General features: G+C 43.0%; 2 protein-coding genes across 3 annotated transcripts in view; one reads left to right on the plus strand and one right to left on the minus strand.

Moving 5' to 3' along the window:
• Nucleotides 1–8,151, minus strand: si:ch211-11n16.2 (zinc finger FYVE domain-containing protein 1). The gene is made up of 12 exons (XM_053320573.1): nt 7,943–8,151; nt 6,941–7,222; nt 5,889–6,111; nt 5,546–5,763; nt 5,250–5,356; nt 4,204–4,312; nt 4,005–4,102; nt 3,772–3,889; nt 3,257–3,427; nt 2,914–3,106; nt 2,535–2,633; nt 1–1,864 (listed from the first exon to the last, which is right to left on the minus strand). The coding sequence occupies exons 1-12, from the start codon at nt 8,057–8,059 to the stop codon at nt 1,632–1,634; spliced, it is 1,968 nt and encodes a 655-aa protein (XP_053176548.1). The 5' UTR covers nt 8,060–8,151; the 3' UTR covers nt 1–1,631.
• The window catches only part of dpf1 (double PHD fingers 1), a 49,318-nt gene continuing 42,838 nt past the window's right edge, over nt 7,258–13,737 (plus strand). For both annotated transcript variants that reach the window (XM_053320574.1, XM_053320576.1), the window contains exons 1-3: nt 7,258–7,759; nt 8,048–8,178; nt 9,599–10,076. In XM_053320574.1, coding sequence (XP_053176549.1) covers nt 9,964–10,076 — 113 coding nt within the window. In that variant the 5' untranslated portion in view covers nt 7,258–7,759; nt 8,048–8,178; nt 9,599–9,963. The remainder of the gene's footprint in view (nt 7,760–8,047; nt 8,179–9,598; nt 10,077–13,737) is intronic.

A 13,737-nucleotide genomic window follows, 5' to 3' on the forward strand; every position in this document is an offset into this window, starting at 1 on the left:
CATCAATGAGTTTAATAAAAAGATAATACTCTAAATACTGTGTACAGTAGGAGGCATTTGCACTATTCTGCTCACAAAAGATCACAGAAGTTAAGTAATATTAAAACATTGTGTTGATTAAACTAGAAAAACATTTATATACCCTGATAGATTAAAAAATAACATATTTATGGATTACATGCTCACCCAGTACCACCTGTATTGGATTTTGTTTTTCCCTTTCACTCCTGTTTTTATGTTTTGTAGTAACGTTCAATACCAGAACAAAATAAGGCAGAATAAAGAGAGAAGAAATAGAGAAAGAGGGGGAGAGAGGAAGGCAGTGAGTGACACAAAATTATCTTTATTTGGACCAGCCTGATATAAGAAAAAGAAAAAAAAAGAAATCAAGATTGTCAGTTGCTAGATTTCACAGGTAAACTAGATATTACTAGGCAGAAAGCAAACCTGCATTAATGTGTCCAGTATGTTATTTAAAGAGACTTCCTGCAACAGAAGGTAGAATTTCTCATCAGTGAGTCTAGTGCAGGTATTCATCATGTTAAGCATCAGTGGCTAAAGACAGCAGCCACTTGTTATACAGTTATAACCTCAGACATCAAAATCAGTCCACAGGTATTTCCATACACTGGAATGTCTATGTGTTATGCTACAGATTTTATTTTCTTATACCACTTCACTATACAACTGTAAGCGTAATAATAGCGAGTCCGTAAATCACATTTCTCGATAATTAGGCACAAATGTCATTGTTTCATTGCACATGTGGGAGGGAATCCCCGAAACACACCTTAGGGGCTCCTGAACTTGGGGAGCACACTTTCTGCCAGGAGTAAAGCAGGCACCTGCAAACTTACATTTTCCCATAAAAAGTCTGAAATGCTTTATGTTTTGCTCCCAAAGTTCCCCCCGACAATTTTCATACACCTCCTTTCCAGGATCTGCAGGTCAGAGATGCTTAAAAGAAAGATCGTGACTGAGGAGGATTAAAAAGAAAACACCTTGCACGATCTCTACACTTCTGAAAGTTTTGCAACAGAATCAAATAAGAGTTAATGCAGGTGGATCAAATGTCTCGATACACTTTGAGACAGAGGTTTGAAATTCCTACTCTAATAGTTTAAAATCTCCAACTATCCTCCAAGCATCCATTTCCTGGCTCGTCTGTCCTTTCAGCCCAAATATCAGTTTAGTGCAGGGATGTAGACACTTTAATGCAGAAGAGTTCAAACTCCTGTTGTCATGACAGCAGAGGGCGGCATATTCGTTTTTCCTGACAGTTAAAAATGTGTCTAGCTTTCCATTGGTGCAAGTTTGACAGATGGAGCAGGGCTGTAGTGAAGGTGATCACTGATCTGTGAATTTTGCCTCATAACAGATGCAGAATTGGTCTGTCAAGAAAGTCAGATAAAATGAAAGCTGATCCTAGTTTAGCACTGATAAAAACAAGTTTAGGAAACCAGACCGTGACCATTTTAAGCATCTGAGTAGCCTGTCTTTCATAAAGGCTGATTCCAGTTAAGCCATTTAGGGCTTTACAGCCATCGCAGGCTGCCAGGATTCACAGTGTTTCTGTGGATCATCTGAGGAAGACTGAGTGCACTTTTGAGTAGTTCTCCTGGGAGGAAAGGTTACAGGCTATCCGTGCGGGCGTGGCAGCTGTCGCATACTCTGACCGGGTGATCCCAGCCTCGGGAGGGTACTGGCTTGAGGTGTGTAGAGCAGGGACCGCACACACCCTGTCCGCAGGCCCTGCAGTGGTGCTTGGACATTATTGGGGTAAAGGTTTTGGAGCACTGGTAGCACTGTGTGATATCCTGATCTGGCACCCAGTAGTCTGGTCGAGCCACATCCTTCACAAAACCTGAGGGGAGAGGGCACAGCTGTCAATATTTAATCTAAGTCGTTTTTTATTAGAACATTAATATCTATATCCTAAACTGCTCATGCTGTGAGGCTACATAATATAATATACAGATGGGCTGGTGTGACTCACTTTACAGGCTCACGAGCTTCATTAATGTTTATGGAGTGAATCTCAATACATCCATTAAATATCTCAGATGGATAGATAGCATCTGAGCCATTAGATGTTTATTTATGCCATTTATTCCTGGCAGGTGAGCCATCAATTCAGAGTGGACCCATGGCTCAGTGTGTCAACCTAATTTGCCAGAATTGAGAGTCAACTGTTTATTTTTATCAGCACAAATTGTGGGCGAGTTGCAACGTGACTGTCATGGCATGTTGAATCCTGAATCCTACGTGACAGGAAGCACGGCCGTGTGAAAACCTGGCTGTTGTGTGTTTGGCTGTGTTTTGGCCTCCCCTTAACAAACAACAGCAAACAGCAAAATCTGCATAAATTCACTTCTAATTCAGTTCATTTAAAAAGACAAAAAAAATAGAATTTTGTTTAACACTATTTCCACCTGTCATTGCACTTGAAAATAGACTTATCCTCAAAAAACATCTGATAGTTCAAATGCTACTTGAGCAACCAGCTGCTGCTTGTGTAATACAGCTGCACTCACAGATAGGGTAGTCCACAGCTGTGGTGACCATGTCCAGCGTAGACTGAGCCACCTCCGTCACCCTGCGAGCTATTAGACCACGAGGCTCCACCTTACACACTACAAAACAAAACAAAGGTGTGTATATGTGTGAGAGAAAGACACGTTTCTACAAAAGCAGCAATAACAATATTAACAATCAGCATGAAAACACAGTCTGTACATGTACAAATTTAATTACATCACCTCTAACTGGTTTAATTCTTTATGTGTGTAGAAATGTGACTATGACTTCTAGGTGTTGATGCCTTTGACACATTTTACAACAGGAAAAAGTTAAAAAGAGAAAAAATGTCAAATTGAGAGTTCCAGCTTTAGTAACAGCGTGTACATGTCTCACCCTGGCTGTTGGTATCGGTTGGCCCTCCCTGGCGGTAGCAGGCCTTACACACCCTGACAGGGCTGCTGCCCCAGCCCCTCTCTGGCACGGGCATCCTGTGGCTGGAGCAGGGATGGCAGAAACCTTCACCGCATGAACGGCAGTGGTGCTTCCTCTCTGCCTCCTCGAACACCTTCTGACAACCATGACAGGCCTGAGGAGCACAGGGGAGGAGGAGGAGATGATGCAATGACGGCAGGACACACTATTCAACAACAACAATGTCAAATGTCTGTGTGTTAAGATGTCATCTTAATACGGGGAAGCCTTGTCGTGTGTCTCAGCTTCAGTTCTTCACACTCACAGTGATGTCTGTGTTGGGTCTCCAGTATGGCGGCGCCACCTGGTCAGTGAGCCAGGCAGTGACCGCTTTGGTGGGGCCAGTGCTGTACTCTGACACTGACTGGATCACACAGTTCATCCCATCCAGGACCCTCTGGGCGGCGTTTTGGTGGTTGGTCAGGAAGGTGTCCGACTGAAAGAAAAGAGAGAGAGGTGAAAAAAAATAGTCATCCAAGTTATTTCTCCATGATATAAACCGACTGATGTGCCTTAACAATAATTTCAGTATTTTTGCTGGAAAGCCTGACGATATCTTACACTTACAGATGTGTTTGGGCTGTAACATGTTTGCTTATATTTGTTTTAAAAAAAAAGGAGCACAATAGTGAATAAAAAAATAGAATGCAAGACCATTAAGATAAAGTAAAATAAAAATCGAATCAAATCTTGACTGTATGTCTATGTCTAAAGACTAATGGGATATGTATGGATTTAAAGAAACAAGTAGAGCAACAGAGGAAAGCTTGGAGTACCCACCCCCTCCCAGACGTGCTTGACCTCAGATCGCACCACGCCACTCTCTGGGTCCTGGTTTCCCATCCAGTACTGTCTGCTGCGGTAGATTACACCACAGCTGGAACACTCCAACACATAACTGAGAGAGAGAGGGGCACAGGGCAGCAAACAGTCAACATCAAGTGATCGGATAAATGGGAATGAAAAAGGGTGTGTGTGTGTGTGTGTGTGTGTGTGTGTGTGTATATACCTACCCTGACCAGGCATATTTGGCCAGTCCAAACCACGGGTTGTCAGAGGAAGCTGAAGTCTTGGGCACAACAATCATCTCTCTGCCTCCTTCATAGCACCTCTGAAGTCACAACACACAGAAAAGAACAGTGTAAACAGACCAATACACAACCTGTGACAATGAGTTTGGATGATGATACTGGTGTCAAGAGCCGCTCTTACCTTACAGATGAGGACCTTGTTGTTGAACTGGTGTGCATACTGGCACAGGCCATCTGCCATATGGGGGACTCGGTCTTTCAGATGGTTCATTCCATTTTTACAGCGAATGCTGAAAGACAAACAGAAAACCAACATGACAGACTCCAGGGTCAGTGAAGCAGGCAGGTTTTAGTGAAAGTCTCTGAACCACGCACACAGACAACTGGTCCAGGACTGTTAGGATTTCTCACACTCCGTTACCTCTCAGCTTTCCATAAAGAACAAATTCAAGGATCAGAGGAATGCCATTTCTCCTTCCAAAAACATGGGAAAGACATCAGGTTTTATGTGTCCCGCTGGGCAGACAGTTAACATCCAGAACAACAACACGATTTGTGTTTCAAATGGCTGAAAATTCTGATTTTGTGATGACTGGAAGATTTTTGTGTCTGTTTATCTTTCCATCTGGCAATAAAAGCCTTCCCATAAAAAAGGATTTTCCCAGGGAAATTTAACATAAGTACACCTTGTAACGTTTTAAAAAGATCTGCTAGTCTACAGTGTGGAAAACAGAGCTGAATAAAAATACTTACACACAGTTCTAAATATTGAAAAAAATGCTGTTAAATAATGAAAACTGAATTTGAAATCTGCTGAAATGATGTGAAAGATCAATAAATAGATTCCTGAACCTGCTGGAGTTTGAGCATGAGAATCATAAAAGCTAGGGGAGGTTAGACGTGATGAAGGCCAGAGTGGAAAATGCTTTTAGGACAAAAATCAAGACTGCCTGGATTGTCTCTACATGTCTAAAGGCTGAATGAGCACTTATATACTCTGAGAAACTGAGCGATGGACAGTAACCTGGGGCGAGGTGGCAAGTAGAGCAGTGAGTGACTTCTCATAAAGCATTGTTGGAAAACATAGATTGGTATAAAATTGTGTTTGGTGGTATGAAACTGCTTCCTCCCCAAACTATTGTGTTACATCTACATTAATGTCATTTTTGCCATGTGATTTTTAAAAGATGGCTTTCGTGTGAAAAGGACTTGTTTGTAGTGACTTACTTGCAGCTGAGGCAAACAGCGGAGCAGGTAAAGTACTCATCTGGGAAGAAGGAGTACAGAGTCATCTTGTCATCTGACAGTTCCCCACAGAAACGCTCACTTAGGGCCTGGGGTAACATAAAAAGGAAGGAAAAAGATGGATGGCCAAGAGGAAAAGTGAATACAGAGAAAATAGAGGAGACGCTGCCAACAAAGCTATGTCAAACAAAGAGCAGCATACTTCAACTCTCTGTCACAGTGAATACAACTTGTGCTCGATGTCCATATAACACAGAAGGTAACAGTCCACCACTTACTTCCAGTGCATGAAACACTATCCCAGGCTGGCGGGGGGAGCGTGTGTGAGTGTTCTTTACTTGCTGCTTGACAGCCTCCAGTAGACAGTTGTAGTCGGTGGGAGGTGTGATGGTCTGAGTGCCTACATACTGCATTGAGCTGAAGGCCTCGGTCCCCAAACCCAGGTCGTGAAAACGTTTCTGGAGCTGCGTGTCAGCATGGCCGGCCACCTTAGAGTCTACAACAGATGGGACAGTCACAAAACAGGGTCAGCAGGGAATGGAAACAGGGGACAGGGTAAGAAATTAAAAATTACAAGACAGACAATATATAATTAGTAAGTGAGTTAGTTCCTTCCCCTACCGTGACCCAGCAACTGGGTGTGCGTTGTCTCCTGGAAGACAATGACAGCAGGCCCAAGACATGACAGGGGCACGTCCAGACCGCAGCGGGTGGACAGGGCTCTCAGTTCAGGGGTGAAGTGCTTCAGGTAGGCCCCTGAGGCACTGCTCAGGAACTGGAACATATCGTTGTGGAGGCGCTCAGCTCGTGTACGATAGACTACAATATCAGACACTGCCAACACCTGGAGGAGAGGGGAGAAGGGAAATATAAGACAGAGGTAGCATTTATAGCTTTTGACATACAAAGAAACACAGATGAAAATGTTCCAAGGTTTGCTGATATATGACAGTGTGCTACATCTTAAGCACACAATACTATGTGTGAAATGGAGTGCACTAAATACTTTGCTAAGCAAACAATGGCTGAAAAATACTAACATTCACCACATACTTTCAATATTTTATACAATACATTCAATTTACAAGGACATAGTTACTATGTGTCCAGTGTACACCTGTGTTTAAAACCTTTCACATCTGTATGCTCCTCATACAGGTATGTAGTGTGCAATTAGTGGTGTAGTGCAATTTAGATTGCATTGAATAACATTAAAGTGCAATTTAAAATGAAATCTGGCAACACGGTGGCCTCACAGCAGCACAGCAGTCCTGGGTTCAAATCCGGCTGTCCAAGGTCCTTACTGTGAGGAGTTTGCTTGTTTCATATTGGGCTTTATACTCCTGTCATTGCTACTGGCAAATGAATTAGAACAGGCGCTGCACTGTAGTTGCCCATAGTTTCCCAAAGGGGATCAATAATGTACTTCTTCTAAAGATATATAAAGAACTTTAATGAGTGTAAATAATTACTAGCTTCCCAACTGTCTCATATGACTCCCATTAGACACAGCAAAAATATATCAGTGTGCTAGTCATTGCCCTAATTATAAGTCAGGCAACTCAACTGAAGTGCAGTGAACTTGCACTGTGAGATAAACAGTTTTTTTTGTGTAAACATTTCCAGCTGTTAGTTCATGCAAACAAAACCAACCAGCGAAAACATAAAATTACCTTCAGCAGCAGACGCATTCTCTGGTTTTGATTGGCCGCGGCCCCCAGCAGGCCCTCGGTATCCAGGGCGAGAAGGCTGAGGTTGGGGTCGTAGGCGGCCCACACACCCACTGTGCAGGAACTGGGGGACTTGGAGGTATAAAACACGGTCTCGCCACCAAACAGAATGTGATTGAGGGTGTGGGACTTGCCGTCGCCTGTGTTCCCAAAGATGGAGAGGACTTTGACGCCTGCCACGTCCCCACAGCAGAGCCTGTCCAGAAACTGAGACTCATCGCGGACCTGGGGGGGGAGAGGGGACACCAAACAGAGGGCCATTTATGAACAGAGGATGGATTGCAGAGCTGTCTCAACATGACATCGGTGGCTCCCCTGCTGGCTTCACTGAATCAAAGGAAATGCTTATTGAATTTGAACAACATGGGGAGCCATAACAAATGAAAAAATAAAGCCATAGGTTACTTATTTCCAGACACATCTATATTCTATTACATTTAAGACTATTTCCATTAAGCAACCACTAAGATGGGAGTGCATATCATCTAGACTAGTTGGAAAAGTCTAAAAACAATTACTGCACTTTGTACTGTTGTGACAATAACACTATGAGAGTCAGCTGTGCAGTATGACTCATCAGGGACTTTCCCAATGAGAAACACAATAGGAGCTGCGATTCCTGCATTTCATTTATTTAACATTATATCGAGCCTAGTTAGCGAAAACATTGTTGTGACACGATGGACAACACAAGTGAAGCTATTAGATAACGTTAAATTAGCAAAGAGATATCAGGCAGCTGACACGGGCTCACTTTGTTGGGTAAAAATATCTCCGTGACTTTGACTTAGCTCGGTGTTTCTAGAATTATCTATGTATAGCTGTTGGAATTAGTGGCAAAGGGGTCATTTATGATAATCATAAGAAATTGTTTCGTTTTCCTCTTCTTAGCCTAGCAGCTAATTATTAGCCTCCGTTAGCTCAGTTGACGTCGGCTAACTTTACCTGCAGGTTTTCTTGTTCGTCAACCAGCAGGAAGCTCTGCACACCGCCCGCACGCGCCTCTGGCTTCATTGGACTGATCAGTATATTCTCCATTTCCTTCATTAGGATCTCTGACATGGTGGTTTAGAGATAAAGCATGTGTTTGTGGCGACGGAGAGCAAAACGAAAGTTGGACATGACTCCTGCCTGTCTGTCAATCACAACAACAGCGCGTGTACTGCTGACGGAGGAGTGACGTAAGTACGTATGATGTGTACGTTTGATTGGTTGTGGTACATTAGCGCCCCCCTGTGGTCAAGAGGCAACATAGCATTAGAAGCTGCTACTCAGCATTCAGCAAACTTGAAACATGGGAATAAAGAAAGCATAAAATGAGAGATTATTACCTCACAGATATCCTGTGTGTTATCTGTAGTAGAAGTACCAGATTTAGATTAATTAGTCCAATACAAACTAAACAAAAAGTGCATATATTTATCCCTCAGGGTAAAATTATGCACATTTTAAAATAGCATCTACTTCATAATCACAGCAGTACAGCCGGAATCAAAGTTTCCATTTAACTGTGAGAGTGTGTTTTATTGGAGCAGTGCTGCCATGTAAGAGCTGCTTGCTAATGTTCATTAAATATTTGTTAGCACAGATCTATAAATATCACATGTCACTGAATGGCTTCAGAGCGGCGCCACTGCTGCTAACATGACATGGAGAGAGAGAAATTCCAGCATTTCAGCTCTACTGCCTTGGCTCAGATCTATCTGACCTTCCTTCCTTCCTTCCTTCCTTCCTTCCTTCCTTCCTTCCTTCCTTCCTTCCTTCCCACTGATTGAAAATTAACAAAGGTGTCTTGGGAAGAGTTTCTAGAAATACAAATATGTAAAACAACTCGAGCATAATACATTCGCCTGTGCAGAAAATAATAGGCTGCCAACTAAGGTATAGCATGATTCAGGGGGGATTTAAGAAGAAAAAACTAATGGCATGGAAGGAAGAAAGGAGTAAAGGATGGAGGAGTGAGGGTTTTGGAGAGGGTCCCAGCCTTTCTCTGGGCTCAACCATGAGAGACAAATGTCTGAAAGAATCAATTATAGGCCTACTCCCAACCCATCGCCCCTGATTAATGAATAATTAAAGCTTCTCAGTGCAGGGCTACCTAGCACAGATAATATAAGATTAACCATGGGTCTATCAACATGCCACCACTAATGCAAGGTCATGTAGACACAATGTCTCTTAATTTGACTTTAAATAGACAGCATAAACTTGTTACTAAAGGGTAACAGTCTATAATTTAATATAATAACCATAGCAAAATCCACCTGATCATTGTACTAATTCTGTTCCATTATTCTTTTTCTATCTGAGTTAGTTTATTTAGCTATAGTTTAACCTTTTATTTGCTTCTCTTACCTGTCTGTCTATCTGTCTATCTGTCTGTCTGTCTGTCTGTCTGTCTATCTATCTATCTATCTATCTATCTATCATATAAGCTATAGTTATTCAACTTTTCTGTAGAGGAACAGAATTGACCACCTTTATATGTTGATAGTATGACAATATTGACTAATTATTATTCCATATGATGAGCACACAAATATTATCTTCACTTCAAAATTAATTAATAATCAGTTTTCAGTGTCCAATTTAAACAAAAAGTGATTTTGGGGCAGGCCAGTGTGGAAGCAAACCTCGCCTATCATCAGCCAGACAAGACAACAATGCATGAAAGAAACTGGCATCCACATTGACAGACAGTCCTGCAACCCAACCTTGACATAACTGTAGACGTGTTTTTTTCTCTTTAATATATATATAAATTCGGTTCTGGGGGGCTGGCTTTGCCCTTACAGGTCCGAGGCGGGGCTGTTGTACACTTAAACCGCTATCCCCGCTGGTACTTGTAGTGCGCTGCTCCTCGGCATGTTTCATGTTGACATGCGTAAAAAACTACACTTCCCCAAAGCTGTCACAGAGCGCTCCCGCCTCCCATTGGCTGGTCGCTCCAGCCGCAGCCCCAGAGAATGAATGAAATTGAAATAGCTGCTACATTACATGTACAATACCGGGCTCTGCAGTGTTGCATTCTATCATACTATATCAAAATGGCCACAGCGGTACAGAACCCCCTCAAATCGTAAGTACAACACGTTTCCGAGCGATTGCGCTTTTTCTGTTTGTGCATGCTGTCAGTACAATTTAAGACCTTTAAATTCCCAGATAATTCTCAGCATGATTACCAACACATCTATGCATGCAATGCATTACACAGAGATAGAAATAATGTCACGGGATGCGAATCAGCCCTAAGAAAAGTTATATTTAAAGCTGACGGGGGTTTCTCTTTTTTTCTTTTTTGGCACGAGGGGATTATTGTGCGCTCCGACGCAATTCATATAATCATTTCCCTGAGCCAACAGCAGCGTGTGTGCAGGGATATGGAGGAATGCTGGAGGTAGATTTGGGTGACCCGGTATGTCCCTTGCCAGAGTAGCCAGCCAAGATCACGGTCAAAGCCAGGATGGAGTGGCAGGCTGGCCCGGGAGGCAGGGGCAGGAGCATGGATGGTTTTACAGTAGCCTATCTGTGCGCACATTTTTTGGAGAGAGGGAGAGAGAGAGGGGGGGAAACAGGTAGGCAGAATAAAGCTCACTGCTCTGGGTTTAGGCTGCATCGTTACCTTTACTGTCGGACCTCTCGGAAATACATAAACTGAGGTAAATACACTGGTGTAGCCCACGGCTTCAACTCCGAGGCTTGCTTTCATCTTCCGCGCCTATAATAAAGCCTATAATAAAATCTAAATTGCGATCCGGTTTTGCCTTAAACCTGTATCTTAGCGGATAGGATTTACACCAAGGGGTCTTTAAAGCGGTGGATTTGCCGTGAAGTTTCTCCTTTGTGCAGGTTTTTTTTTTTTGGGGGGGGGGTCTTTTTTTGTTTTGTTTTTCTGAGACATGGTTTCAGCGGAATGCAGACGCCTGCTGCCCGCCTGGGCTCCCGGCCAAAAAGGTGGCTGATGTGAGTCTGTCAGCGGGTACTTACAGAGATCTAGTCGGGGAGAAAAGCACAATAGCTCCAATATAAACATACAACCGAGGAGTGTTTGAGCACACTAAAGATGCAGCTTAGGCAGTTTGAAACAAAGAAAAGTCATAGACCTGTGTGCACGGCTGGGGCGCACATCGGATGCTGCACAGGTTCTACCTGAGCAGGGATATGGGATATAGGCTGCCTCTCTCTCTCTCTCTCTCTCTCTCTCTCTCTCTCTCTCTCTCTGTGTGTCTGTCTGTCTGTCTGTCAGCCTCTCTGAGATGCAGACACAGGCGACATTTCGTGCAATTCCATGAACAACTGCCCTGTACGTGCTTGCATTGAGGAGCACTTCACAGGAAAGAGGAATTGCAACTGCAAATGTGTGCAGCCCTGATTGACTGTGATGGCATTTTTGTGTTTTGCCCAGATATATTTTGCTACTACATACAGTGCATAAACACCAGTATTCCTCTAATGAAGTGTGAAGTTAATAATTCTAAGATTGAGATATGCTCAAATAAACCAATATCAAGTGATGTTCAGAAACCAAAAAAAAAAAAAAAATACTTTATTGATCCCTGAGGGGGAATTGGACAAGTGGGCTGGATGGAAGCTATAATGCTGGACCTTTGAATTCTTCTCCTTTTCCTCACTTCTCATCTTCCTCCTTTCGTCTTTGGGATGTTCATCCAAGCGAAGCCAAAGTGTGGACAGATTGCTCCCAGAGGCCTTTAGTGACACCACGTCAAGGGGATTAAACTGACTGATTTGCATGGAATATACTAATGTGGTAGCAGGCCAGAGAGAGCAGAGGTTGTGAAGATAGTGGGAGAGGAAAAGAAGGGTATGAAGTAAATGGTTAGAAAAAGGCAAGTAACTGAAAAACTGGAGTAGAAATTCTAAATGTAGAATTGTTAGATTTGTTTTTTTTTTGCTTAGAAAGTGAGAAAGAAGAAATATAATGAAGCAGTGAAGTTGTCAGCCACATTCAATCCTACATGGATTCTGGCATAGTGCTTTACTAAAGCATCTGACTCTATGTACTGAAATTAAACTGAATGTATTTACTGTGCAAGGCCACTGCAATCAACACTGCCTTTAATATCTTACCAACTGTATAAATGCCATCGTTACGCAGTATGGGTTTAACTATGTTCCAGTTACCACACTGCGATCGGCATTTAAACAAGCCCTGGTAATTAGCATGTCTACAAACAAACTTGCTATTAGAAGCGTACAAATTAGAGGCCTATCCAGTAAAATGGGCCAAACAACTAGCAGAATTTGGTTCAGTGTCTGTCCTAATAGGGTGGTTGGCTGTGCGCCGAAGACAATGCCTGGTGTATCCCCAAATGTCCTTAAACCTTGTTGAATCTCAGCAATAAATTATAATTAAGTCAGTGGATGTAAATTCTGTGGGAAGCCTTTTACAATTGCTGCCCATTGCCCAGCCAAGTGTGAGTGGGACTTGCAGCGTACATTGCAGTGTGATAGCTAGTTGAAGTGTGTGTGTGTGTGTGTGTGTGTGTGTGTGTGTGTGTGTAGTACAGTGGAGGGTTCATTTGTGTGTGTGGAGACAAATCAGTGGAGGAGAGCAGCTAGCTCCAATCTTCTAGGCACTTCCCTACCAGCCCTCTCTCTGTCTATCTCTTTTGGATTAGAGACTTGTTTAATCTCTCTTTCTCTGCTTCCCTGTCCGTCTCTCTCTCTCTCTCTCTCTCTCTCTCTCTCTCTCTGTCTCTCTCTCTCTCTCTGTCTCTCTCTCTCTGTCTCTCTCTCTCTCTCTTATTTCCTCCCTGTCCTCCGATCACCCCTGCGACTCCTCTTCCACGTTCCCTCCCTCCTTCATCACTTTCTCCATCCATCACTCTTTTGCCATCTCCCTTTTGTTCGGCCATTTCCTCTCCGTCTCGCTCTCTCTCTTTCCATTTTCCTACATTTTTCGGCCTCAAACCATCTGAGCCCTCCAAGTGGCTTACCCTCAACCCCCAATGCTCCCCCCACCCCCACCCCCACCCTCCACACTCTTCTTTACATTGTGAACCACGGCATGTCACTACTTAGATATTCGGCAAAAGGTACTGAAGGAAATTATCTACGCATTTTTCTTAGATCCCTTTAAATCTAGTTGGATAGCTCATCTCTAAGAGTTCCTTTAGAGGGATTTGGACCACAGAAAGCATTTATAGTCTACTTTTCATACTAAATTATACAATCTTTCCATTTGTGCATTATACTGTTGGAATATTTTTTCCACATGGTTGCATCCATTCTGAGTGTTTCCTGCTCATAACAAAGATACAAAGATGATAAAATCCTAAAAAATGAAAATATATCAGAAGCAAATGACTTCAGATATTCAGTAAATTCAATTATATTCTGTTATTAAGTGGGAATTTGACTCGACAGTGATCATTTCATGGCACAGGTGGCAGAATTCCTCAAAATGGTAGTTGATGTGGCGTATATTCCAGTAATATTACTTCTTTGTGCTGGTTGGAGGGGGGAGATGTAGATAATAGTGTGCTGTGGTATTGGCAGCAGTAGTGGCAGGGCCTATACAATATTATTTCTGCCCTGCCTGACTGAGCCGAGCTAAATGAGTTCCATGTAATAACCGGCTCTGTGTGCAAACAGCCCCGTGTGATGGCAGAACCACAGCCTGAGCATCCATTTCTAGATCTTCCTCTCCCTTTCAATCTCTCCCTTTCATTCCCTCACTCGCTCATTTGTGCCGTATCACCCGTGTGGATGGGGACAGA

Source organism: Scomber japonicus, chromosome 6 (assembly GCF_027409825.1).
Source record: "Scomber japonicus isolate fScoJap1 chromosome 6, fScoJap1.pri, whole genome shotgun sequence".
Classification (NCBI taxonomy): Eukaryota; Metazoa; Chordata; class Actinopteri; order Scombriformes; family Scombridae; genus Scomber; species Scomber japonicus.